This window comes from Gossypium arboreum, chromosome 8 (genome assembly GCF_025698485.1).
Source record: "Gossypium arboreum isolate Shixiya-1 chromosome 8, ASM2569848v2, whole genome shotgun sequence".
Classification (NCBI taxonomy): domain Eukaryota; kingdom Viridiplantae; phylum Streptophyta; class Magnoliopsida; order Malvales; family Malvaceae; genus Gossypium; species Gossypium arboreum.
Genome location: NC_069077.1, coordinates 7657242 through 7681628, shown reverse-complemented (window position 1 = coordinate 7681628; position 24387 = coordinate 7657242). Strand labels below are relative to the sequence as shown.

General features: G+C 30.4%; 4 protein-coding genes and 1 long non-coding RNA gene across 8 annotated transcripts; 2 read left to right on the top strand and 3 right to left on the bottom strand.

Moving 5' to 3' along the window:
- The first annotated feature begins 397 nt into the window (after nucleotides 1–397).
- LOC108467485 (uncharacterized) lies at nucleotides 398–2016 on the top strand. Its single transcript, XM_017768108.2, has 3 exons — nucleotides 398–545; nucleotides 1240–1509; nucleotides 1741–2016. The coding sequence occupies exons 2-3, from the start codon at nucleotides 1251–1253 to the stop codon at nucleotides 1773–1775; spliced, it is 294 nt and encodes a 97-aa protein (XP_017623597.1). The 5' UTR covers nucleotides 398–545; nucleotides 1240–1250; the 3' UTR covers nucleotides 1776–2016.
- Nucleotides 2017–2269: 253 nt separating this feature from the next.
- LOC108467484 (elongation factor 1-delta-like) lies at nucleotides 2270–4580 on the bottom strand. Its single transcript, XM_017768106.2, has 8 exons — nucleotides 4364–4580; nucleotides 3682–3776; nucleotides 3476–3592; nucleotides 3304–3391; nucleotides 3086–3209; nucleotides 2892–3005; nucleotides 2644–2805; nucleotides 2270–2506 (listed from the first exon to the last, which is right to left on the bottom strand). Coding segments are annotated over exons 2-8 (693 nt in total). The 5' UTR covers nucleotides 3768–3776; nucleotides 4364–4580; the 3' UTR covers nucleotides 2270–2504.
- Nucleotides 4581–5459: 879 nt separating this feature from the next.
- LOC108467771 (uncharacterized) lies at nucleotides 5460–9548 on the bottom strand. Of its 3 annotated transcripts, none has more exons than XM_017768533.2 (9): nucleotides 8995–9548; nucleotides 8234–8325; nucleotides 8112–8143; nucleotides 7698–7739; nucleotides 7158–7277; nucleotides 6685–6771; nucleotides 6074–6162; nucleotides 5919–5969; nucleotides 5460–5842 (listed from the first exon to the last, which is right to left on the bottom strand). In XM_017768533.2, exons 2-9 carry the CDS (start codon nucleotides 8311–8313, stop codon nucleotides 5831–5833), a joined length of 513 nt encoding a protein of 170 aa, XP_017624022.1. In that variant the 5' UTR covers nucleotides 8314–8325; nucleotides 8995–9548; the 3' UTR covers nucleotides 5460–5830. The 3 variants fall into 3 exon arrangements, with proteins under 3 accessions (XP_017624022.1, XP_017624020.1, XP_017624021.1); XM_017768531.2 differs by having other exon boundaries at nucleotides 5460–5758; nucleotides 8995–9477; XM_017768532.2 differs by having other exon boundaries at nucleotides 5460–5758; nucleotides 8234–8322; nucleotides 8995–9477.
- LOC128279486 (uncharacterized) lies at nucleotides 8162–9298 on the top strand. Of its 2 annotated transcripts, none has more exons than XR_008269675.1 (2): nucleotides 8162–8492; nucleotides 8961–9298. It is a non-coding gene; the product is annotated as an uncharacterized LOC128279486 (long non-coding RNA). The 2 variants fall into 2 exon arrangements; XR_008269676.1 differs by lacking the exon at nucleotides 8162–8492 and adding an exon at nucleotides 8534–8826.
- Nucleotides 9549–10583: 1035 nt separating the features above from the next.
- LOC108469896 (26S proteasome regulatory subunit 4 homolog A) lies at nucleotides 10584–14798 on the bottom strand. Its single transcript, XM_017771001.2, has 6 exons — nucleotides 14187–14798; nucleotides 13054–13299; nucleotides 12594–12763; nucleotides 12307–12523; nucleotides 12060–12200; nucleotides 10584–10808 (listed from the first exon to the last, which is right to left on the bottom strand). The coding sequence occupies exons 1-6, from the start codon at nucleotides 14667–14669 to the stop codon at nucleotides 10725–10727; spliced, it is 1341 nt and encodes a 446-aa protein (XP_017626490.1). The 5' UTR covers nucleotides 14670–14798; the 3' UTR covers nucleotides 10584–10724.
- Nucleotides 14799–24387: the final 9589 nt, after the last annotated feature.

The window sequence follows — 24387 nt, the reverse complement described above, 5'->3', positions numbered from 1 at the left end:
ATGTTATCGAACTACTTGAACTATGAAATGGTACAAATCAATTGAACCGGCTAAAAGCTGGTTGAACTGATGGTTGATTAAGTTTTTTATTTTTTTCATCGAACTAATCAAACCGATCAAATAAACGAACTGGAGGCCTGACTAGTTCGACCACCAGTCCATTTCTAAAAATATTAATTAAATCCATTACTTAATTCTTTTTAATAATATATAGAAATAATAAAGTAATATGACATTACACATGATAAATATACATCAGATTTTGCAAATATCACAACTTAGCTTAATGAGTTTAATAGCAATCGCTAGGTCAAAACTATAATTTTAAAATACGAAATGTATAGGAACTAAATATAAGCAAAAAGAAGGTACAAAGACTAAACTTATGAATAGTATAAGGGCTAATAACAGAATTTAACCTAACTAGGAAAAAACAAAACCCTAAACCCCCAATCCCATCTCCCTTTGCATTTCTCCCCAAGTATCAATCTTTCGAATCTCGACGCTAAGCTACCAATCTTTGCTCCCATCGATCTCTGGTAAAGGTAATTCCTCTGATTCTTATCCAACCTTCTTCTTTTTTTAATATTACTTTCACTTAGATTTTTTTTCTAATTTAAAACCTTAGAAGTTTAGATTTTGGGTTCGCATCTATCTGCTAATTCCACTTTAACAAATCCTCGATTTCGTTTTGGGATGATAAAAAGTATATTTTTTTTTGATGATTTTCCTTAACTAATTTTATGAAATGTTTAACATAAATTGCTTGGTTTTATTCTTAGTGTTAATTGTATTAGTTGATGACTTTGTTAAGACCTGCATTAGATTGTTGCTTTTTTTTTTTTTTACTTTATAATTCAAATTTGAAGCTCATAAATTTATTCAGACACTAGATTCATAGGATTAAGGTTTCAGTTTATTGATGTGAAACATGGGGTGTTGTCTTCTTTGGATGCTGTTGAAAAACATAACACATCTTCGAAATTTTGTTTCCTGTATGTAAAAGAGAGCTTAAAGATACCTCTTGAAGCCGTTGTCGTGCAAGAACCATGCTGCTAAAGAACCGATATGTGGTCGGAATTCATGGCACTGAAGAGTGCAAGCATGGTTCGAATAGTGGTTCTGAGAGAGGGTGTGTGGTTTCTTCAGCGGCATCTAAAAAATGATAATATTTCTTTTGCATTATCAGCACGATATGCTCACATAGTTTATTATTTGTGTGGTTTCCCCTTTTAACAGGTTAGTCTTTAATGGGAACCGAAGAGACAAAGGACCCGTTGAAAGGGGTAGATTGGAAAGCAATCGGTAGTGAGTTGCAGAAAGATCCGAGCTCTGGTGGTAAATCAGTTGTAAAGAAACGACTTCCGAAGAAGATTAGGCAAATCCCGGATTGTTATTTCCTTCCTCGAATGTCAACTCCTTCTACACTAGCCTTTTATGGAGCATGTATTGCTGGTGGGATTGGCGCCGGGATGTTACTCGAGGTCTGGATAAACAAGAAAATTAAAGGTATATATATATCCGGCTTTTCTTGTTTGAATATGCTTGTTGATCTTTTTGTTATTATCATAACATGTTTAAACTTATTTGTTTGTTTGAATTATAACCGGAAAAAGGTCACCCAGAACTGAGAATTAGTGAATGAAATGAAACATATGATTCTTGGTTTGCATCAGCATATATATATCTTCGATTTTAGGCAAAGCTTATTGCTAAATGCACCTTTTCTTTTTTTGACAGAGGATGGAGGTGTGGTATGGGAGTTTGGCAAGTAGTTGTTTCACATCATCTTACGACATCGTTGTTGCAATAGGATTAGTGCTTCACATTATCAATCGACGTCGTTCTTATCTTTTCCTTGGCGAGTTTCAAATAGTAGTCATTTTGGTAATGTTCATCTCTGAAAACATAGGATTCTTCTGGGTTCACTTTTTGGGCAAAAATTGTATCACACCGTTCCAATTTTTTAACTTTTGGAATCGAAAATGTATTAAATAAAAATTGAGATATTCGAAATCGATTTGGTTAGACGATATATTTTTTCACAACATGTTCTAAAGTGAATTAAATAATTAAATTAATGTCATAATTATCTAGCTATTAAGTTAATGCAATAATTGTTCTACTCTGTTGTGAATAATTGTTACAAAATTTATAATAATTTGTGAGGGCAATGATAAAATATATTACATTTTAAAAGAGATAGAATAAGAAGTGATTAGGTACATTGCATTCCAAAAAGAAAAATAACGTTGCTGGAAGAAATAACTTGAACCCCAAAGAGAAATAGATATGCATAATATTAAAAAAAACAGTAAAAAATTATGAATAATTGTTTCTTTTATGAATAAGATAATAAAAACCAACACAATAAATTAAGCTCTAGCAAAACCAAAAACAATAACCAACACGATAAATTAAAGTTCAAGCAAAACAAGAAAACATGAAAATCTTAAATTTGAAGGACTCCTCAAGAAACTACTATTGCATCATCCCAAAATAGTTTCTGCAAAAAAAAAAAAAACACCTGTAAGTAATAGGATAGGATGAAAGTGCCAACAATCTGATTAAGTATATAATATATAATAGTAAAACCCAGGTGTGAATGAAATCGCAAACAAATCAAATTCTGGAATAACTTACATATTTTGTTAAATGCAACAATATCACAGCTCTGAACGTATTCATTAATTGGTTCCACTGTAAGATGTTCCTCGATCAGAGTATCAACAGACACTAAATCATCCACAATTGTCATCATAATTTGCAATTTCTTGATTCCGTAACCAACAGGCACAAGCTTAGCTGCAACATGAAATGAAATCCAATGTCAGTTGATGGATAAAATCTATCGCATACAATATATAAACAATATTAGATTAAGCGCTTACAAGCTCCCCAAAGTAGTCCTTCCATTTGAACACTTCTTACTGCTTCTTCAAGCTTTTTCATGTCTGTCTCATCGTCCCATGGCTTAATATCCAATAATACCGAGGACTTGCCGGCTGAGACCAAAGAAGAATAAAATCCCAAGTTAAAATAGTCAACTACGAACATAACAAAAACAAGTTTGAGGGCGGCTCACATTCTTTCTTCTTGGAAGAGGCCCTAACGGCAGCTGCACGTTCTTCAGCCGCCTTCTTTTCCTCCTCAGTCTCTTCACCAAACAAGTCTACATCATCATCTTCGTCATCCTCAGCAGCTGCAGCCTGCACTTGCATAAGCAACTTGAGAATCAGCATGCAAATAATCAAACCAATTGATTAACTAAATTAGAACATATAAGCACCCAGATTAACTTGCCTTTGAATCTGCAGTTGGAGGAGTGGCCACAGCCTCAGCGGGAGCAAATCCCTCAACAGTCACACCACAGCCTTCTTCAGAAACACCTCTAAATCAAACGTTACATTTCTATTAACCATCCAAATCCCACATAATAAACTTCTAAATAATCACAAATAAAAGTAGAACTTACAAGATCCTCAAAAGGGCATCTATGTGTTTGTACCATCGAGAAACATTCAGATAGCTAGACGATGGGGCCCCAGATAGAGCTGTGTAGACGGTGATATCATCCTTTGAAGCTTGGTACCTGCAAAAACAAACAAATAAACAAAAATCCTAAACCGAACAAGATCAAACCTAACCACTGTAGAACATTTCATTAAAGTAAAAAATTACCCAGAGATGTAACTGCGAGTGAGGAGATACTCATCGAGCTTCTTCAAGCCGGCAGCAGAACCCAAGTCGTTGAATGTGACTGCCATTTCCTGTTACTGAAATTAAAATGAAATCAAGGAGAAGAAATCAGATAATGAACTACTGTTTTTAAAAACTATAATAATGGATTCGATACTAGGGTTGTTGTAATAAAGCCAATACTGACAAGCTCAAGATCGACTCAAAATTAAGAGCTCTATCTTTAAGCTTGAGCTCGAGTTCAAGATGTAATGGAGCTGCTCGAACTCGATTAAAAATAAATTAGATTTTTGTAACATATTTTACATATCTATATTAAAACTGAATGGAAAAATGTAAATTCATCTTCCAACAAAACAGAGATTAACGCATGGATTTGACAACGAATGATAAAGTAGCGTTATTTTTCTTTTATATTTATTGCATATAGATTACTTTCTAAAATTATGGAGAAGCAAAGAAGATTCGATGAAGTGCTGCAGACACGATAGTTTACTGCTAACATTAGTAATAAAGAAAGAAGCTCGATCCTATGTTGATTCCAGTAAAAGTAAATCAGAAAATCAAATATATTAATGGGGTTTAAATTAACAAATCATAAAGAAAAACTAGAAGAACAGACACTAAAAAAAACAGAATGGAGAAACAAAGAGTGGGAGCTTACAAGGATAGGAGCTGGAGGAAGACTGAGAGTTTGGGACCTGGAAAGGCAAGAGAAGGAGAAGAGAAGCAGATAAGCGGCGCTGCTGATAGGATTTGGGTGTGGGAAAGAGTAGGCTTAATAGTTTATAGGGGTTTGGGTTTGGAATATTTACGTGTTTCGCCCACTAAAACTGAAGTTTTCCTCAATTTTTAGCATCCTCCTCTGGAAAATGAATATTTTGGTAAAACGAACTCTCCAATGTTTCTCAATTTTAAAATTGAGTAAATTAATCCCTTTCAATTTTAAAAGTAAGCAATTAAAAACAATTAATTATATCAATAATATTTTATATCAATTGTATATAATTTTAATTGATATAATAACAAATTTAACTTTCTACGATGATATATTTAGTCATTTTGGCCTTAGCTCTAAAAAATTTAACAAATTTAACCTCAACATTCACACATTTACTCAAATGTTGATAAATTTATTAAGTTGAGACTAAATTAACAAAATATATAAACTTTGAAGGGTAAATTTATTATTATATCAATTAAAATTATATACATTTAATAGAAAATATCATTAGTTAGACTAAACTACTTTAATTTTTGAGAGAGATTAATTTACGCAATTTCAAACTTAAAACTTAAAAAGAATCGGAGATCTCACAATATTTTCTGTTTATGGCTCTTGAACTTTTAAACTTCTTTAAATACCATACTTTCTTTTAAGTAGGGTAAATTTACATTTAATCCCTCTTGATTTTGTACCCTTTAAAAATTTATAATTTGATAAAATAAAATTAGTGATACATTTGGTAAATAAATCATCAATCATTATTTGCGTTTCCAATCAATCAAATACATATTAAAATTAATTATATTCTTATGCTCACAACTCATAAGAATGAAAAATAATATTAAACCATTACAAGAATTAATAGAAGATATATATATTGACATGATTTACGTTCTCTAATCGTATATAAATCCCTTTCTTTAAAAAAAAAAAAAAATCAGTGCAAATTGAGCTTGGGGTTCTAGTGTTACAAATTATGACAGTAATAGACCCTCCTTGAAGGGTTTAAGCTCTACTTTAATGGATTCCCAGCTTTAGAACAATAAACTTTTACTTATATTTGGAACATCAGTTCTCGTAAAGCTTAAATGTTCACAATAATCATTAAAGACCGCATTCTTGCAAATGAAAACCGACCTTAAGTGAGATAAAACCGGGCACAAAATTTACCCTCCGATTAACCAAAATACTAAACTTACAGAAACATCGACCGCCGGCCAGGCTCAGACAGCAGCAAACCTTGGACATAAATATATATTGGCATCAATGTATTCGGAGAAAGAACTTCAGAGGCCTTGTGATATGTGGTCATTGATTGATTGCGGATAAAATCTGATGATAGAGAAAACAATTGACAGTTAAACTTCGGGCATTACCAAGTTCTGATTGGCAACAATCGAGTGATTATACAGAAACCTGACAGGCGAAGAAGAAAAACTGATATTGTTAAAGTAGAACTATAAGATTGAACTTGCTGAAGATGGTAAGATACCTTATCGCTGAAAATGCGAAAAACATCCAGTCCCATAGCTTTGTCGAGTTCCTAACAAAAGGTAAAAACAAGATTCAGTAGGCGCACGAACATCATCAGCAAAAAGGAAAATAAGTCTCGGATCTTGGTTTTCAAGTGGGAATAACATCACTGACATTCAATGCATCTGGGGAGCTATCGATATCAGAGATAAGTTTTTGAAGATGCTCATCCTTCAAGGCTTCACGGATGTCATTGGAAGAAGCTGCATGAGAGAACATGATAGATATAAATAGTTGTGTGAAGCGATTTAACCTGATTCAGCATCAAGACAGTTTGTCTAAAGGTTCTCCGGCTCTAACATCATATGGATAATGAAAACATTTTGATCATACGAGCTAGTTATCTTAAGCTGGAAGGCATTTAAGCTTCAACCATACATCTCAATCTGGTGTACAATGAGTCCCCGAGAATCAATTTACCTGATGTGGAAAAATGTTTTGGGGCCTGACATAAAACTTCATGCAGACCAAATCTAGCTAAAACCTATGCAATCGGCCTACTATAAAATGCAAAAAATATTCTACCACAAGTCCACCACAATACCATCGGCAGATCCTTTTAACACATTACAACCATTGAATCATCTATAACCATCATCGATATATTGAGATGTAAGATATCCCTATGAGATTTCAGTATTTCTCCCATGGATACATTGAATTCTTATCGAAAGCAAAAGATCTACTAAAGATATCCAAGCTAGGAAAGATTAAAAAGAATATACCAATAGCCTGCATCTGCATAATTTGTAGCACTTCACTTGGGTCCTCAACTTCTAGTTTCCTCCCCACCAGAAATTCTCGACTAGCAGCTAATAGAAACAAAACAAACAACATTTGAGCTTTTGTAGGTTTCCAAGACAAGAAGGATTTGATTAAGTTCTTGATATTAACACACCAAGAAGAAGAAAAATAATTCACGTGTATGAGAATGATATTTCATGGAACTGAGTTCTTTGAGTTGCAATGACCTCCAAAAACTTGTAAAGTTAGACACCGTAACATGTCAAGCAAGCAAATGTAAAACATGATTCCTTTGCCCAGGCTTTTAGAACCGTAAAGGTACTCGCTTGGTTTAGATATAACAAAAAAAATTTGTTTTTAAAAGAAATGGTGGCTTCCATTGATGAAAAGTCTTTCACAACTTCTGAATTTTTCAATCACCGAAAAACATGCAGTTGATGAACTGTGTTCTTACTGGGTCTTCCTTCAGATGATTTCGGCTCGACACTGGGGGGTACTGCATCATTGGTGGACTCCGGCTTGACACTAGTTGTTATAGCATTATCGTTGGACCCCAAATTCACACTGGGGGTTCCTGTATTATTCACAAATCGCATTAGTTTTTAAATATGGCTGTTCTAGAACCACAGAGCAGAGCTCAACTTCAGCTAGGAAACATCAGTAAAACCCCTTGGCTATGTTATTTTCTGTTGACCCGAACTTAAGTGGAAATACACATCGGTTATATTTGCAGTTGGTTTCCAATTACATAAAGCTCAATATGAATTATTGAACAGACCAGAAAGGTGTCGATACTGCTGAACATTATGAAACAAAAAGAGAATTCCAAATTTATCACTTCATAAGAGTTTATAGCGTCATCAACAAAAGAAAATCGACCCTGAGGTGAAATCAATTAGTACCTCTCAACATGTACCAATCTATAAAAAGATATCATTAGAACATCTAATGCATTAAAAATACAAGCATCATTGATTAGAAAAAAAGTTCTCACCAGATTTTTCTTTTACGGATTCCGACTTCTCACAGGGAGTTTCTGCATCATTCAAAAAAGCACATTAATTCCCAATTTCTAGTATCACAATAACAATGTCACCTTACGAATTTAGCTGCAAAGTACAAGTAAGTTAAAAAGGACAATAAACCCAAATTTTCCTTTAAATCTACAAAAATTGAGACCATACACAATTGGTTCAGTACTTTTAGCAAACACACATTCAACACCATTATTAGAAGTTTAGAACATAAGTTGATGAGAAAGGACTAGGCAAACAAAATTCCTATGATTAAAAAGCAATAAAATAAAGCAAAATTTGAATATTTATCAACCTAAATGAACAAATAAAAGATGAAACAGAATAATTAAGGGGAAAAAAAGAGAACTAAAAGGAATTGTTGGGTGTTATACCTTTGTGTGTCTTGAAACATGCCAGAGAACAGCTGAAAAAAAATGAAAAGAGTAAAATAAACAAATAAAAACCCATAAATAAGAAAACAGTAAAAAGAATGGAAGGGAGCTGAAGAACTTACTAAGGAATAAGACAAGATGGGCATTTGTATTTGGATTGAGTTTGGTTGCAAACTTGACACTGCCGTGAAGGACCTCCCATTTTTTTTTTCTTCTTCGCCAAATAACAAAGCAAAAAAAAAAAAAAAAAAGCGTTTTTAATGTTTGATTTGGGGCGTTGAAAATTAACCCAAGAAAACAAAAGTAGCTATTGATTGGAGGAAGAAGAAAGGTAAGACGATGGCGGGGCTGAGACGATTGCCTCCTTTCCAAACTCCTAAGGTTTTGTTCTCTTTTATTAGTTAGTTTTTGTTAGTATTGCGGTCTAATAATGATTTCAGTCCCTTTAGTATGTTGAAATTATAATTTAATCCCAGACCGAGATTAATCCTGAAAACTAAGAAGGAACTTCCACACAGACATCAATCACAGGAAATTTGTGGATAAGAAACAGTCTAAAATCTGGTCATATCGATTTAACCCAAACAAAGCACACTCACTAGAAAAACCCACAACACCATGAAAAACACTTAATTATTCAATGAAATCAATCCTAGAACTAATCTTAGGAGCTAATAATTATTGACAACAACACCAGTGAACGTTGTGGGCTTCGGTAATTATTCAATGAAATTAGTGAATGATAGTTTCTTTTTTCTTCATATTCATGCTTAAAACTTGGAAAAGGAGGCTGTTGTTTAATCTCTCCTATCTCAACTGTTGTTCAAGATCAGTTTTGTTTTAATGCAGAAACCAGAAAAAGCGACTGACGGAGAGACGTTACCGTTGAGAGAGAGTGACGAACGGTGGCGGCAGCCGACAGATGAGGAGTAGAGGCGGAAACCGGCGGACAGAGGAGAAATGTGAAGCTGGCACCAGCAGGGGGAACGGCCGACTGGCGACGGAGGTGAAGACGGGGGTCAGCCAGCAGGGATGTTTTCTTCTATTTTGGTTTTGTGAATTTAGGTTTTTGGGTTTTTAATTTTGGCTTAATTGAACAGAGACCCTTAAACTATGGTGTCTGTATAAGTTAGATACTAAAGTTTTTTTTGTCGGGTCTGTAATCAAAGTTTCGCCTTGCCTTCGGATACCGCTATACAATTACAAACCGTCTTTGTTCAATGGGTACAAAATACCCATGCTTTAGCACCCGGTGCAACAGCTCCAAGTGCAACATCGAGCACCAATTTGACCTAGAGTGGCCGAAGGGGACAAAGTTACTTTGTTCCCTATTTCATTAGAAATTGTGGATTTTTTGGTCCACCACATTCATACATTTACGATTCATGTGATGATATCGATACTCTTGAAAGTTATTCTATTTACTCACAACTCACATTTGATACCAAATAAAACAAATCTCGATTTTTGTTTTCCTTGTGACGGGCCTAAAAGAGGGGGTATGTCAAGTCTCCACTTGAGATAATGTCTTATTAGGACTATTCTGGAAGTACAATTTAATTTTGATAATAATATTCTATTTTAGTTAAAAAATGCAATAAGATGTTTGGAGTACTATAAGTGATCAAGGGGTGATAACGCATATCATAAAAGGAAATTTTACGCATATTATTATTAATCGGTGATTATGCGGTTTCTTATAAGCACAAGCATCTTAGGTAATTCAATCTTATGGTTCTTCATTATTTGCATATAGCTTTCTTTTCTTAAGTATTTATTTTGTACGGACTTTTAGTTTAATGTTTATATTAATATTAATATTAACATTAAATAAAATAATTTGTATCAATAAATATTAAATAAAATAAAAATATTTCCTCCCCATTTCCCCGAACCGATCGATTAAAGTAGTTTCAAAATCTAAAAGTGAAACCAAATCGACATCATATAAATTAACTAATCATTGCGACCGAGTTAAAATCAAAACCGACCAAACTAAATTGAAAAAAAACCAAAATTTTCTTTTGGCCAATTGAAAAATCGAATTTAATATCATTTAAAATAATAAAAAGAAAATAAGTTTAATTTAATTAAAAAATTGAAACTTAATATATTTTATTTACGGTACATAAAATGATACTGCATCAAATATCAATTATTAATTGATAATAGTGTTAACAGCATTAATAAAATCATTAAAACTGGCATCATCACTTTTAAGGTCAATAGTGTGACTAAATTAAACTTACGAACAACATTATAAAAATAGAAATAGAAATATTATCAACATTGAAAGGGTAAACATCTGTTTTTATACAAGGAAATATTATTTTATGAATATGATAAATCGACAATTTTAGATGAAATAAATTAAAGTTCTAAATTTGCAATGAACCGAAATAAAAAGTCCCCACTCTCAAGGCTTCAAGCAAATTACTAAAACAAGTGTTATTGTAAATGCCATAAAAAGGATTTATCAATTTTTTTATGCTTCATATTGCTACTAGACTGTATGAGCTTGCCATGAAATACAGAAGACAAATTTGGGAACAACTTGAATCCAGAATTACAATAGAACCAAGGAAAGCTTAATTGAGAACTTAAAAGGTTTTTCTACATATAAAGTCCTTCTGGAACCCCTTCTTTCTTCTTAAACATCACCTTTTCCTTGGCCTTCTTAAAGTCTGCATGTGTCACCTGAAACATCGAATTGGACCAAGAACTTACATTAATATATAAGATAGATTTAGGTAAAAGTTGGTAAAAATGCCATGAAGGCACATTTTACCCTTTCTACTAAAAAATAATAAATTAATCTTCTACATTAAATCAAAGTACAAACCGGTCCTTTCTGTTGAAAAATTCATTCATTTCTATTGTTAAAAATTAACATGATTGATTGAATACTAAACAATGACACATGGCATGCCATGTGTACCTTATGCTAAAGTATATGGACCAATTTTTAACAATAAAAATTGATAAAAAATTTAACAAAAGGACCAATTTACTCTTTGATCTAATATATAGGGACAAATATGCTCATTTTTAAGTAGAAAGGCCAGAATATAATCTGACACCTAGTACAAGGACCTCCATGGTACTTATACTGACAAAATCTCGATCAGCAAACTCATATGATATATAAAGCTTTATAATCAAATAAATGGAGCCATAAAGATCCGAGTACATAGGAACTTAAGGCCTTAGCCATACATATCGTAGAGAGAGGCATGACTGAGTGACCGAAAGTCAGGCCAAACCAGGAATACCCATAAGATGTTGAGTGCAGTCATAGTACCAGTTATATATATCAATGACTAGTTTTAGTGTTTTACAGAAAATGAGGATATATGGAAGTTCCCTTTACTACTTTTGCAAATTACGGCACTATGAACACAAATACAGCAGCCAAAAAATGGCACTAGTAGCACTGTATTTGCCCAAAATCTAAAATAAGCCTAAAACTAAAGCAAGTGAAGCATTGTACTTGCAGACAGAAGGGGGATCAATGCAGTCTCTTAGAGATCTTTGTATCTTGCAATGAAAAACATTTTGACACTTTAGTTTTCAGTTTTTTCTTTCAAGTTAAATCAATTGTAACTAGAAATAAAAAAAATGCTAGAACAGTTCTATTCTAGACCAAAGGAGGTATAGCTTTCAGCATCTACATGTATGTAGTGCATATAGCAAATTGCAAAGGATTGATTCTAATTGCTATGAACCTGCTTCGAATCTAATACGTGCATATCCAGAATGCAATGTTGTAGTATTGAATATATATATATATATGTTGGTAAATTTATGAATCTCGTCTCAGTTCTATTACCTATAGATTCAGGGTGTAATTTTGTACTATTAACCTTATATGTTAGAAAAGATACCTAAATATATTATAAGAAAAACAGAGCAAAGACTTTGTTTATTAGTAATTTATATGAGTCTCACCTTCATGCGTCGCTCTCTTAAAGCAAGCAAACCAGCCTCAGTACATATTGCCTTTATATCAGCTCCAGAGAACTCATCTTTTGTCATCACAAATTCTTCCAAGTTCACATCATCAGCCAATGTCATCCTTGATGTGTGTATCTGTAGTCAAAGATTTGAAAATGGAATTAGAATAATAAAGCAAAGCTTTAAAGATGAAAACTTCATGAACGATGAAATATATCTAATATAGAGATCATATCCATACCTGAAAAATGCGCCTCCTTGTTTTGATGTCAGGAAGGGGGAACTCAATTTTCCTATCAATACGGCCAGGACGAAGCAAAGCTGGATCAAGACTTTCAATTCGGTTTGTTGCAAGAATCACTTTGACATCTCCTCTCGAATCAAAGCCATCCAATTGGTTCAGCAACTCCAACATGGTCCTCTGAATTTCACGTTCACCACCAGAATGGGCATCATACCTGTATAGCAGATTGATGAGAAAAATTCCTAGTCTATTTCCATCAAGGCATGATTGTTTCACTGCCTTACCTCTTAGTACCAACCGCATCAATTTCATCAATGAAGACGATTGAAGGGGAAAGGTCATCAGCAACTCTGAAGAGTTCCCTAACTAACTTGGGACCATCTCCCAAGTACTTCTGAATCAATTCACTGCCAACAACACGTAAGAAAGTTGCTGATGTAGAATTAGCCACCGCCTGAAAGAACATAAATGACATAATAAAATCAGCTCTGACTTTATACAACAAACAATCCAGAAAAGTATGGCAATAGCATAAACTATTAACATGCGCATATGACCAAGACAAATAAGTAACATATATTTCAAGTTCACATGTGTCTATGCTGTCCCTCAAATCTGACTTTTGGAAGCTTATCATGTCCATGCCTTGCACTTATGACTAGAACTGAGATGTGACATTTTGTCTCTTAATCAGAGAAGAGATTAACATGAAACAGAGGGGTATGGAAATATATGAACGAATACCTTTGCAAGCAAGGTCTTGCCAGTGCCAGGTTCTCCATACAAGATAACTCCTTTTGGAGGTTTGATACCGATGTCTTCATACAGTTCAGGATGAGTCAGAGGGAGCTCAACTGCCTCTTTAATCTCCTGTATTTGAGCATCCAAACCTCCTATATCGGCATAAGATTCCAATGGAGCCTTTTCAACCTTCATAACTGATACCATGGGATCAACTTCATCTTGCAGAAGTCCAACAACAGAAAGAACCTAAAAACATACAATAACCAAGCATAAATTTCCCACTGAAAAGTAAATTGCAAGAGATGAAGAAACAAAGATGCAAAACCATCAAATAAATGAAAATTTATACTAGTATTTCGGACCAGCAAGGGTACCATGTGACATAGAATAATAACACCACACGAATATCACCAACTAGTCCTGTCAATTCTAACCCGAACCCGTAAACCAATCTGATCAACATGAACACAAACCTGAACCAACTCATTTTGACCATTAAAAGTCAACAACCCACACCCAAAATAACCTGAACCTGAAAAAACACAAACCCAAAATAACCCAAAGAGGTAATCCAAAATGACCAAAACCTAAACTGACCAGAACCTGAAATGATTCGAAACCCGAGATGACCAAACCAAAAAAATCCTAGCCTCAAACCCAAAATATTGACCTAAACTATAAATGACCTGAAATTTTCAAAACTCAAATGGACTTAATCAAGACTGATCGGATCCAAAATGAACTTGAATGCCCAATTGACAAATATATCACCAACTATGATAGCTAATTTGATGAGCCAAATATCCCTTCTTGAACTCGTTTAACTCATTTTTGAATTAAACAAGTGATCAAAAGTTTTTTAAAAAAAAAAAAAACTCACCGTTTTAATCAAAGTAACAACACATATTAAAACCCTGTTATCAATTTCACAAGAATTCTAAATTGCAGCAGTTCTATCAGCTTGCAGCTGCAGATATAAAACCACATATCTATCCAGCACTGAATCTAAATTACAAATTAAAATATTTTAGCACAATAATTCAGTTCCTTTCAGCTGGAATACTTTCAATCGTTTACCTTTAAACAATATCATCTTTAAAAAAAAACCCAGAAAGCTTAAGAAATTAATTTACCTTGTTGTGCATCAAAATAGCGCATCCAGGCTCCAACTGATCCTTATCCACAAACGATAAAATCCCAACGTAATACTCCGGCCCAACCGACGACGAAACAATAGCATGATTCTCATCGATCAACTCCTCCAAATTACCCACACTCATTGGCGACCCTCTCAAATCATCGACTTTAGATCGATCTTCCTCGGCTTTCTCTTCCTGCGGCTTGAGCCGTTCCTGATTAGCAACGAATTCTTCTTCCATTAGTAAATAGTCCTTGACCCGCTCCAGCTTCAACAGCCGGAGCTTACACTTAGTATGCGGCGTCACAGTAGGAAGCCGGGCCGCCGCTTCCGGTCCTTTTTGTTTTCGTTGCTTACGGCCCACCCTAGCCGGTGGTGCCGCCGGCTCAAATTTCTTCTCCTTCTTATCGGCACCATCCTGTTTCCGATCCCCTGGAAAGCCTTGTCGGTTCAGACCACCCGGTGTTCCCTGACCCATGATTTAGGGTTTCTTTTTGAACAAGATTTTTGAGGATTTTCAAAATTATGGTGTTTTCTTCAGAAACAGGGAAAGTGTTTTAATTTATTACTAATTCTTTATCTGTTGGTGTTGAAAATGGAAAAATGGGCTTTGAATAAATTAGATCATGAAATTGGTCTAAATTATTGGGCCAAGCCCGGCTCAAATTGGGCCATTTAATTAGGATAGTCTTATACTCAAGGGTAAACACAAATGATGTTACAGTATTAGTAAGTTTATATTTTGACCACTTAATTTTAAAAAGTTATAAAATAGTTATTATACTATTTAAAATTTTTACAAAGGATATTAAAATTATTGTTGTATGGCCTTCTCCATTTGTACTGGTTGCGCCAATCGAGAGCTCTCCTTATCCATCTCTTCATGGACCTGTAAACCAAAATCCAAACAACTTCATTCTATGATATCCGACACTAATCGTTAAATCCACTTAGATCTAAGGTATAATCTTCTACTTATCGATGGGTATTGATCCATTATACTGATCATTAAAATGTGTAATCAAAAGATAAATGCAATTAAGAGTGAAAAAATGTAACTACAAATTGATAATGCATAAAGCATTTAATAAAATCAAACTAAATTTTACCCTTACAATTCAAGTGAAAATGTGAAGTCTTGAAAATTAATTTAAAATTAAAGTGCTCAATTTTGCAATTATCAAAATAAAAGCAAACATGCCATTTTGACCAAAAAAAAAAAAAACTTACATTGGAAAAGAAATTATAACTTCCAAATCAAATTAAAACCACCATAAATTGAAATTAAATTAAAAAATTCTTATAATAAAAATTTTAAAAGCAGTTAAAATTAACTCATAAAAAAAGAAAAAGAGAAACATAAAAGGTAAAAAGTAAATAAAAATAGAGAAGGAAAAATATATAATATATAAATATAGTTTAGTATTTTATGTCAAAATTTATTATATTAGATATTTTAAGTATTTAATAATTTAAATTTTGAAGATAACATGATTACATCGATACATTGATGGTATATTTTGACAAAAATTACGAAAAATATTGATGATTAAAATAAATTTTTAAATTGAAAAGCAATAACATTTAATTTCTATTTTAAAATATAAAAAATAAATTCCAAACTTCATTAGAAACAAAATTGTTCAATATGCCCATTGGTAGGATACTTATTACATTGTTTTTATTGCAAACACAAATTACAATCTCATTTCATTATTATAATCGTCCCGGTTCCCATTTATGACGAAATTCATCATATTCTTCCGGAATATTTTCCAAGTAAATCCCATCATCTTTAGCAATCCAATGACAAAATTTCCAATTGCACCTGTAAAAAAAGTTCTCATCCTCCCAATACACGTCAAATGCGGCGTGACCGTTATCAGACGCCATGTAACACCAAAAAAGTGTTTTTCCGAAAATTCTTGGCTTAAACTTCCACGTGAAATAACCACTAACAAGGAGATTGCGAATACCTAAATCGTTGTCCGCAGACTTACAATGAAGGAACAATATTTTGTTGTTGCTCATCCCATTGGTGACATTGACATGCCATGTCTTGTACAACTCACCACTATTGATATTATGGCTTTCACCACGTTCATAACTTGATGAAACTATTAATGGAGTTACTGCTGTTGTAATAACAAGTAAGAAGAACATAAAATTCTTATAAAAAAAACTCATGTTTTTTTTTTTATTTGTTTTGTAATGTGTTTGTCTTTTTATTTTTATAGATATATATAGTGAAAGTATATCTGAAAGTGGAAACAGGTTAAAGGTCTACATAAGGAAATATATTAATTAGATTAAATTACTAAGGATCCACAATATTAATGCATAAATTTATGTAATTTTATGAAATAAAACTGATATAAAATTAAATGCAATTTTGGTTTAAATCAAAAAGTAAGAGATAATCATAACGTTTTGGGTGAAAAATATTTATCTAACATGTTATAATAGATGTCGATAACGGCAATAGAACGATCGCTAAACAATAAAAAAAGAAAAATAAAACACACAGATTTTATATGGAAACTCTTTCGGGAAAAAATCACGGCCAGAGAAGAAGAAATTCACTAATGTTGAAAACTGAATGACTACATTTGTTGAAAAACCCTATTCTAATCAATGTTAGATCGAAGAAGTGTAGTTTTATATAGATTCTACTTGTGCGTCATGGTCCCCTTATTTTGCCTTTGGCCTTTTGCCCACACAGTTCATTTATTTTGCTATTGTATTTTATTTCTTTAACAAGTGATGGGATTTAGATCACACAGCTCTAACATAACGAATTTATAAAAAAAATTATATATGATTTTGATTGAAATGGTAAAGTTGAGAATTTAAAAATTATGATGTCTTAAGGTTCAAATCTATATTTTTTTTCTAAATTTATCAAAATATAAAAAAAGACATAAAATACCCTCAAAATAGTATTTGTTGCTTCGTAAAAGAATTGGGTTTTTGGTATTATTTTTGGTAAATTACAATAATAGGATAAAGCTCGAACAACAAATACAACTGACAAGATTTAGACTCAGATTATATCTAGGATGGTGAACACTCTGACTATCGGACCATCACACGGGGTTAATATCAAATAATTTAATTTTTAGTATTTTGTTGGTGATGATGAATGCAAATAAAAATGTTTTATAAAATTTAAGTGAATACCAAAAAAAGAAAACAAAATGGATAGAGTTAATGGGTTTTTTTTTTTTTTTGCATTTGGATATATCCTTTTAGGTGATTAATTGATTTACATTGAAGGCATAGATTGCAAAGAATCATATATCATTTGTTGATAGTTCAAATCATTTTTTAAAATTTAGTTATTTAGTAGTATCATTTATTTTAATTATTTTATATAATTTTTAAAATCATTTTCAAAAATTTATTTATATATATATAAATTATTTATTTTATATTATAAAATATTTCAAACTAATTATTTTTATTTTAAAATTAAAAGAATCGAATAAATCTATATATTAAAAAGTATCTTTTATTTTTAATTTATATATATATACTTAATTGACTTTTAAATATTATTAATAAAACACCAACCATTTAATTTTCAATTAACATTAAATATGTTTCTAAAATTTAAACTTCTCTCTAAAAACTCACTATAAATATTTTAACTCCTTCCATTTTTGTTAATGGTCATTTGATTAATATTGAGATGCAAATAATATATATTAATTTCATTAGGGCGAATTTCAAAAATTATTTTGGGGTCTTAATTAAATAGTATAATTTTAGATAATAAAAATGTAATTTCATCATTTTAATAGTTTATATCTTTATAATTGTTAAAGAATTAAATCAAATGTTTATTATTTTTAAGGAATTAAAGTATAATTTTACCATTATTAATTTAAAATTTTATAATTTATAAAAATCTAAAACGGAAAATTTTCCATTTTTAATTATGGAGAATAAGAATCATGAAAATTCAGATATACAATTTGAAAAGATAATGTTAATTTGATGTAAAATTATTTTCCAATTTCACTTCCAATATAAATTGTGCAGGACTTGCATTTCAATAGAGGAGAAAGAGTTGTGAAATCCAAAAATAAAATTTGAAAAATTAAAATTGATTTGATGTATAAATTATCTTTCATCTAACTTAATTGATAACTATAAGGATTATAATTAGAATTTAACCATGGGATGGGAATTTTTTATAAAAATAATATTAAAAATAAAATTAATTACAAAAATCGTTAGGTAAAAATATTTATGAAAATTGATTATTTTGAATAGTACTTGCTGACGCCACTTGATATACTAGTGGTACTACGCTTTTCCCTCCTTCAATCATCCCCCAACCATATGCTTTTTAAGAAAAAAAAAAAATTGGTGCTACAGCTTGATATGTATTTTTTAAAATATCTATAAAAATATAAGAATATTAGTAAAAAAATTAATGATACCGTCGATGTATTAAGCGATACCATACAAAATAAAAAAAAAACAAAAGGGTCATGGGTTTCCCATTTATTTTCTTATTTTATTTTTTTTTTCACTTTGATACTTTAACTATAATTTCCGTCTCATTTTATCGAAAATTTTACCCACATTAATAAATATACTAGGTGTGATGTTGTTATGAGAAGTCTTTCAAAGTAAATTGGGGACATCAATAATAATTTAAATATCAAAGTTTGACCAAAAAAATTCAGTACTAAAATAAAAATGAGTAATTCACAAATGTGAATTAAGCCTTAATGAAATCAGAATGCCCTCAAGCACAATTCAAAAAATGTGATTACATTTATTCTATGTAGATGGAAATTTCTGAAAGCGTATGGTCAAAACACGTCACCAGTTCCTGTAATTTTGCAAAGTTTGAGATTTAATTTTTAATATAAAAATTAAATGTTCTTATGTTGTCTTTAAAAATATATATATTCTAATTCAATCCTTTTTATTATGTTTTTTTATTGCAAAACAGGTAATAGAAGAACATAAAACAATACCTTTTTCGTTATTATAATGGTCCTAGTTCCCAATCATGACGATATTCATCTCGTTTACCTGGAATATTTTTTAAGTAGATTCCATCATCTCTAGCTATCCAATAGCAATCACCATAGTCGCATTTAGCATACAAGGATGGATCCTCCCAAAACACTTTGAACGCAGCATGAAAATTGTCGTAAGCCATGTAGCACCAAAAAAGTGTTCCCCCGAAGATCCTTGGCCTAAATTTCCAGTTGAACTCAATGCCAACAATAAGGTTATGAATACCCAAATCATCATCCTTAGACTTGCAATGAACTAATAATATCTTGTTGTTGCTCAAATCATTGACGGCATGGATATGCCATGTCTTGTACCACAAAAAGAGCCTACTGTTATCATCATGGTGGCCTTGATCATGTTCTGAACTTGATGAAGCTATTAATGGGGTTATTGCTATTGCTTGAACAAATATAAAGAATGTAATATTTTTACAAAAACTATTCATGATTTTTTTTTTCACTTTTGATTTGTTTTGTAATATGTTTTGTCTTTTTTTCCCATTGTTGTAGTTATATATAGTGGAAGTATATGGGAAGTTCAAAAAGATTGTTAAAGGTTTTAAATAAAATATTTTTCTTTTGGTATTTTTTGGTCTAATATTTACCTTTTTGTCAATTTAATTTCTTTTCTTAGTTAAATTTGATCTTTAATCTTTTTAAAAGAGTCAATTTTATTTTTATAAATACAAATGATAATTAAAATATTAATTTTAATGCTCTTGGCATCACAATTCACATGGTAGTCCATGTGCACATCATGCTAACATAACATCATTTGTCTTATATGTCATGTCAATAAATATTTTAAAATTTATAAAAAATAAAATAAATCAAAATATAAAATTAAAAAAAACAGCATAGAGTACACATGAATTGTTATACAGTGTCATGTTTAAAAATTTAACATTTTAGTTAGTCTTCTTGTTAAAAAAATATCATTTTGATTTTTTTTAAAAAAAGTTGATAATTAAATTTGACTTTTTTTAAAAAGTTGAGAGCGTGTAAACATTAAAAGCTAAATTTAACATTATCGTTTTTTTTATATATATATGATGAATACAAAATTAGATTGTTGTGTAAAATTTAAAGTAAATGACAAAAAGGAAAACTAAATAATCTCTTTTGCTATTTTTGTTTAGAAAATCTTCGATTGATGTTTATGCCTTTTTAGATGAAATTTTTTTGGTATTTTTTCCTAGGAAAACCTTGATTAATGCTTATACCCTTTTAGGTGATTATTTGATTTCAATTTGAGAATATGGCAAAAGGGATATCATTTGTTGATTTACATTTATAACAATTTGATTCAGATGGATTTGACCAAAAAATGTTTTTAATAGTTAAATTTTTTTATTGTTTCAATTGAGGTTTTATTATATAAGTAGTTTTAAATAATTAACATGTGTCTATTTTTTAAAATATTTATTTTTAAATATTTTATTGTAATCATATAAAATATTTGTCAACTCCAAATTAAGGCACGAAATAATTTCCTTTAAATTTATATTACCATCATAATTTGTTTTTGTCTTTTTATTCATTTTATTGGGTTCTAAATCAGCCCACTTTCAATTAAGGAGAAAGAGTAGTGAAATCCAATGAATATAATTTGAAAAGATGAACTTCATTTATTATTTTCATCGGGGTGAAATTAGAAAATTTTTAGGTCGAAATTAAATTATATATTTTAGATAGTAAAATGTAATTGTACTATTTTAATAGTATGTATCTTTATAATTATTAAAGAATTTAATTAAATTTTTATTATTTTGAGGATCAAAGTATAATTTTACCATTACTAGTTTAAACTTTTATAAATTATAAAGGAGAGGAGAATAAGAATCATGAAAATTCAAATATACAATTACAAATTTTAATCTGTCATTAATCTGTCAAAATTAGCTTACTATCATGTATGTTTACCAAGTTAATAATTATTTCCTTATTAAATTAGACTGATTGTATGGATGTATTAAGACACAAAAGTGAGAGAAATTGTCAAGGGTGTGATAAATTAGAATCATTTATTATTGTTGAAGAGAGTGAATGTTTTTTGTTAAGATAAGCTCACAGATGCAAGGAAATTGAATTGCGTAAACAATTTCCTTGTGTTCCGTGTGTTTACATTTTCTCTCATTTGGTGGTGAAGGAGTACCCATTCCTTTGCCACTCATTCATTGGTGTCGTTAATTTCTTAATAACTCTCAAAGTTACCAAAAAGTTAATGACAAATTTAGGCCAAAACAACTAACCAAGTTTATGTTTTTATTACAAATTTTAAATGAAAAAAGTAAAAAATCTAAATTTTAAGCCTATAAATTAAATTTCAAATTTCATGATGACACAAAAAAATAATATTATTTTATTGCAAAACATGTAATAGAAGGTCATAAAACAATACCCTTTTCACTATTATTATTGTCCCTGTACCCAATCATAACGAATTTCATCTTGGTTACCCGAAATATCTTTTAAGAAGATCCCATTATCTCTAGCTATCCAAACACAATCACCATAATCGCATTTAGCAAATATGTATGGGTCATCTTGAAACACTTCAAACGTAGCATGAAGATTGTCGTAAGCCATGTAGCGCCAAAAAAGTGTTTCCCCAAAGATCTTCGGCCTGAATTTCCAGCTGAACTCAGCACCAACGCTGAGGTTATGAATACCTAGATCGTCATCCTTAGACTTGTAATGAACTAACAATGTCTTTCTGTTGCTCAGATAATTGACGACATGGACACGCCATGTCTTGAACAACAGGGAGCGCCTAGTGTTATCAACATGGTGGCCTTGATCAGGATTTGAACTTGATGAAACTATTAATGGGGTTATTGTTATTGCTTGAATTAGTATAAAGAACACAAAATTTTTACAAAAATTATTCATGGTTATTTTTTTTGGCTTTTAATTTATTTTGTAATATGTTTTGTCTTTTTTTTCATTGTTGTAGTTATATATAGTGGAAGTATATGGGAAAGTTGAAAAAAGATTATTAAAGGTTTTAAAGAAAAATAATTTGTTTTGATTTTTTCTCAAAAATATTTTATTTATGTTAATATTCCTTATGCAAGTTATTTTTTTGATATGATGAAGGTAAAATAAAATTGTTCTCTAAAATTTAAAATAAATGATAAAAAGGAAAGCAAAATAATTTCTTCTAAAAAATCCTTGATATATATATTGTGAAAATGTTTCCTTTTAGATGAATTTTTGATATGATGAATGCAAAATTAGACAATTGTGTAAAATTTAAAGTAAATGAGAAAAGGAAAACAAAATAATTTCTTTTGGTATTTTTGTTCAGAAAATCATTGATTGATGTTTATACCCTTTTTGTGTGTGAAAATGTTTAAACCCGTTTTAGGTGAATTTTTTATATGAAAAACACAAAATTAGATAGTTGTGTAAAATTTAAAGTAAATGACAAAAAAATGAAAATAAAATAATTTCTTTTGGTATTTTTTTTTGAAAATTCTTGATTGATATTTATCTTTTTTTTTTTTTGTGTGTGTGTGAAAATGTTTATACCCTTTTAGGTGAATTTTTGACATAATGAACTCAAAATTAGATAATTGTGTAAAATTTAAAGTAAACGACAAAAAAGAAAAATAAAATAATTTCTTTTGATATTTTTGTTCGGAAAATCCTTCATTGATGTTTGTGCATATGATGAAAGTAAAATCAAACTATATTGTAAAATTTTACTTAAATGACAAAAAGGAAAGCAAAATAATTTCTTTTGGTATTTTTCTTCAGAAAATCCTTGATTGATGTTTATTCCCTTTTAGGTGAATTTTTGATATGATGAGCATAAAATTAAATTATTCTGTAAAATTTAAAGTAAATAGTAAAAAAGGAAAAGTAGAATAATTTCTTTTGATATTTTTCTTAAGAAAATCCTTGATTGATGTATAATTATCTTTCATCAAACTTAATTAATAATTATAAGGACTATAATTAGAATTTAACCTAATATTAAAGAGACAACATATTCAACATATAAATAGAATATAGTACATGGGATAGGGCTTTTTTATAAAAAATTTAATTACAAAAAGGATTAAGAAATAAAATATTTATGAAAATCGGTGTTTTGAACTATATCCACTGATGTCACCTGACACACTAATAGTACAACCACTTTTCCCCTCCTTCAATCATCACTCAATCATGTGCTTTTTAAGGAAAAAAAATTGTGCTACAACTGTGTCAAGCGATATCAATATGTATTTTTTCAAAATATCCACGAAAATATAAGAATACTGATGAAAAAAAATTTAATAGTGCCACCTGATGTATTAGACAACACTAGTCAAAGTAAAGAAAAGTCATGGGCTCCCCCATTAATTTTCTTATTTAAGTTTTTTTCTATTTCACCTTTTTTTTTTCAATTTGATACTTTAACTATAATTTCCATTTCATTTTATCGAAAATTTTACTGCCATTTAATAAATATATCATGTGTCATGTTCTTATGATAAATTTTAAAAATAAATTGAGGACGAAAATAATAATTTAAATATCAAAATTGAAGAAATAACTTTAATACTAAAACAAAATGAGTCTAATTCATAATTGTGAATTAATCCTTATTGAAATTGAGTGCTTTCAAACACAATTCAAAATATGACATTTATTCTATTTAGATGAATTTTTTGAAAACATATCTGTCAATACACATCACCAGTTCATGTAATTTTGTAAAGTTTGAGATTTAATATTTGTATTAAAATTTAAGTTTTTTATAAATTTCTAATACACTCGTTAGCATCGATTTGTTTACTGAGTTCATAATTATTTCCTTACTAAATTAGAGTGATTGTATGGGTATATTAAGATATAAAAGTAAAGAATTGTCAAGGGGTGCAATAGATTAAGATTACTTGTTTTTGTTGAAGAGAGTAAATGTTTTTCGTTGAGCTAAGTTTTACAAATGTACATAAATCGAACTGCATAAACAACTTCTTTATGCTATGCGTGTCTACATACTTTCTCATTTGGTGGTGAAGGAGTACCTATTTCTTTATTAGTCCTTCATTGGTAATGACAAATTTAGACGAAAATTACTAACTCAGTTTACATTTTTATTACAAATTTTAAATTAAAAAAAGTACACGAAATCTAAATTAAGCATATAAATTAAAATTCAAA